General features: G+C 40.5%; 1 protein-coding gene across 1 annotated transcript; it reads right to left on the bottom strand.

Moving 5' to 3' along the window:
- Positions 1-961: 961 nt before the first annotated feature.
- Positions 962-2,517, bottom strand: LOC140561488 (zinc finger protein 862-like). Its single transcript, XM_072686729.1, has one exon. The coding sequence runs from the start codon at positions 2,515-2,517 to the stop codon at positions 1,138-1,140; it is 1,380 nt and encodes a 459-aa protein (XP_072542830.1). The 3' UTR covers positions 962-1,137.
- Between the last annotated feature and the right edge of the window lie 580 nt (positions 2,518-3,097).

Raw genomic sequence — 3,097 nt, 5'->3', positions numbered from 1 at the left:
CTTCATCCACAGTTCTTGGTGAGTCCACTTCACCACACTCCATTTTATAATTTGATGATTCAGGATATAAACTGTGGATGAAAACTGTGGATAAATGCTGTTTATATTTGCACTAACCCAGATTGTTTTTAATCTGCTGCATATTTCACTTTACTGTGTATGTCTTTAAACATACTTTATTCATACACTTTAAGTGCATGGCTGCATATGCCACTTTACCCCTGACGTCAATGTCAGGGACCTCTACTTATTTATACAAACACCTATACTCTTACATTCCTACAAATTAGTGAACTAAAATTTCTATGCTTTGTGTTATTTCATATTTAATGTTTATTTAAATGTTTATTGTTGCACCATGGGTCTGAGAGTAATACAGTTTCAATCCTGTGTATGTCCTGTACATATTGCAGTTTTGACAAAAAGCTGACTTTGACTTTGACTTTGAGTGGCTACAAAATTTATTAAAGAAGCTTTCACCAACCTCATTTACGGTTCTTTGGTGAGTCCACTTCATCACACTCTTTGTTGTACCTCTTAAGGCAGGGCCTGAAATTCATTTTTCAAAATGGGGGAATTCCCCCCTTAAATGTGTCACATAAGGGGGATTTCTACATTTTGGGGGGGATACTACTGGTGAGCTGAACTACAGGTCTTACCTTGTCCTTTTTAAGAGTTTTGTTGCTGTGCTTCAACTTAAGATATTCGCTGAACTATAGACATTGCTGTAACTTGTCTCTTGGTTCTTCTCTACCCTGATGTCCTCTCCTTGGTCTTTCTTTTGTAGTTTTCTATTTTTCTTGTACTCCAAAAATCAATATCAAAAAACACAAACATTCCAACTGCTCTCTGGAAGGGGTCAAGCTCTGAAATGAGCATCAGATTGGTGAGGCTTGTTATAAGTCAGTAAATTTAAGAACTTTTTAAAAAACATTTTTCAACTTTTTACGTCTGTTTTGTGTGCTGAAACTGTGTCCACATGGCATGTGGCATGACATCACAGTCCGCCGACTTGGCATCAGGCAGAACTATATACACTGCAGTTATGTTTTTCTTTTGTCCTTCTCCTCTGTTATTGGCCACCTCTTGTAGTTCATCAATGTCCTCAGTTGTTATATTAGTAGCTGCCTTTGTGTGCTATTCTTTCCCTGTCCTCTGTCTCCTTTGCTTCATCTCTTTCCACTTGATAACAGCTCTCTTGAAATCAAACTGGTCTCGGGGAGGGCCAAGCTCAGAAATGAGCATCAGATTGGTGAGATTTGTATTACTCAGTGAATTTCTGAATTTAGTTTTAATCCTGTTTTGTGTGCTGAATCCACGTTCACACGACACACTTGCAACTGGAATGACCAGAGCTATCTTAATGAGTTTCTCCATTTCAGTGAACACACCGCTATGTTCATGCAGCACAGTCTCTGCAAACTGTTGAAAGGAAAATGAAGCATGTGACTCACTGGAAACCATGATTTGCTTCAGCATCGCAAATTCTGACCGAGCTCCATCTGCATTTACACTACGTGAAAAGTGTGTGAACAGGTTTTCAAGCTTCTCTGCACCATAGAGAGAGAGATTCTCAGAGGCCTGTTTTGCTACAATGGCCTTTTTTGGTTCAAAAATAGTGAACCATGACAGAATATCCATTGTGTCAGTAGGGAATCTTCTGTCAATTTCATCTATCAAGGATCCTACATACCTGTTCTTCATGCCATCAAAGGCTGTTTTTTGAGTGTTGAACTCAAAAAGCTTGTCTCCTTTGAACTTATTACCCTGAAGAGAGCTGAAGAATTCTTCTTCTGCAGGGCCAGGGTAGACCATTAGTTCTCTCAAGGTCTCTTTGGTACCTTCAACCATTGGCTGGACAGTGGAAAAGTCCAGATTTTCTTTTTGAAAATGTTTTGAGAGAAGGGACACATGCATAAGTACGTCCTTCATCAGGTGAGCAAGGGCCACAAAGTTGAACTGTCTGACAGATGTCAGTAGACCTTTGGCTTTGTCTGAGTCCTGAGTGTTTGAGGCAGCCATGTGCTCAAGAACATCTCTCAGGGATTTCAGTGATCTACACACCACTGATACAGCACTGTGAACTGACAGCCACCTCACTGTATGTGGCTGGGTAAACTTCAGTTGGGGCTCATCCAGCTGTTTCTGCAATTCATGCAACCTGTTGCTTCTGACAGCAGAATTACTGAAAAATACAAAAATTGACCTCAAATCCTGCTGAAACTTTTTTACCTGTTGCACAGATCTGGCTGCATCACTAGCAACAAGAGCAAGACGATGAGCTGTGCAATGCACCCCCACCAAATCTGAGTTGAACTCCTCTCTGAGTTTTTTAACAACTCCTTGGCGACATCCTGTCATAACAGCAGCACCATCAGTACAAACTGCTGCAAGCTTTTTTCCATCTAAATTCTTTTCTGCCAGCAATTGCTTAATATCCTCAAAAATGGTGTCTGCTCTTCCATCAACTATTTCAGAGTTCCTGAACAATTTCGTTTTTATCTTGTTGTCATCCATGTACCTTACATATGTTATAAGTCGCTTCATGTTGCTTATGTCTGTGGACTCGTCCAGTACTAAAGAAAACACAGGGCTTTTTAGCACAGCTTTGTCAACATCTTCCACAAGTGCACTTGCAATAGCTTGGTGCATTTCTGCTACACCTTTCTCATTAGTGTAGCTTCCATAACTTGACATTTCAGTTTTCAGCTTTTTAAAAGAAGGACACTCCATCTCTTTCATGAATTTAACGAGATGCCCAAATTTTGAATTAGCCAGTTCGTTTTCTGCAATAAAGTAAGCAGTTTTGAGAAGCCCCGTTATTTCTTCCTCACACTGCAGCTGCGCAACTTCAATAGCGTTAGCCATCGCATTTTTAGCCGAATTAGCCTCGCGCTTTCTTTTCAGTGCTGCTGTATGAGAAACACTGTCCGAGTGGCCACTTAAAGTCGACGTTTTGTAGCATCGGCTGGTAAAAGGCGCAGCACCGTACATTTTACAAATCGAGCAGCTCATTTCACCGCTATTAAGTTCAAGCCAAGGATATATTCTTGGCCAATTGGCCTGAAACGTATCTTTGGACTGCTGCTTTAGTTTG

Source organism: Salminus brasiliensis, chromosome 8 (genome assembly GCF_030463535.1).
Source record: "Salminus brasiliensis chromosome 8, fSalBra1.hap2, whole genome shotgun sequence".
Taxonomy (NCBI): Eukaryota; Metazoa; Chordata; class Actinopteri; order Characiformes; family Bryconidae; genus Salminus; species Salminus brasiliensis.
This window is presented reverse-complemented; position numbering and strand designations above follow the sequence as displayed.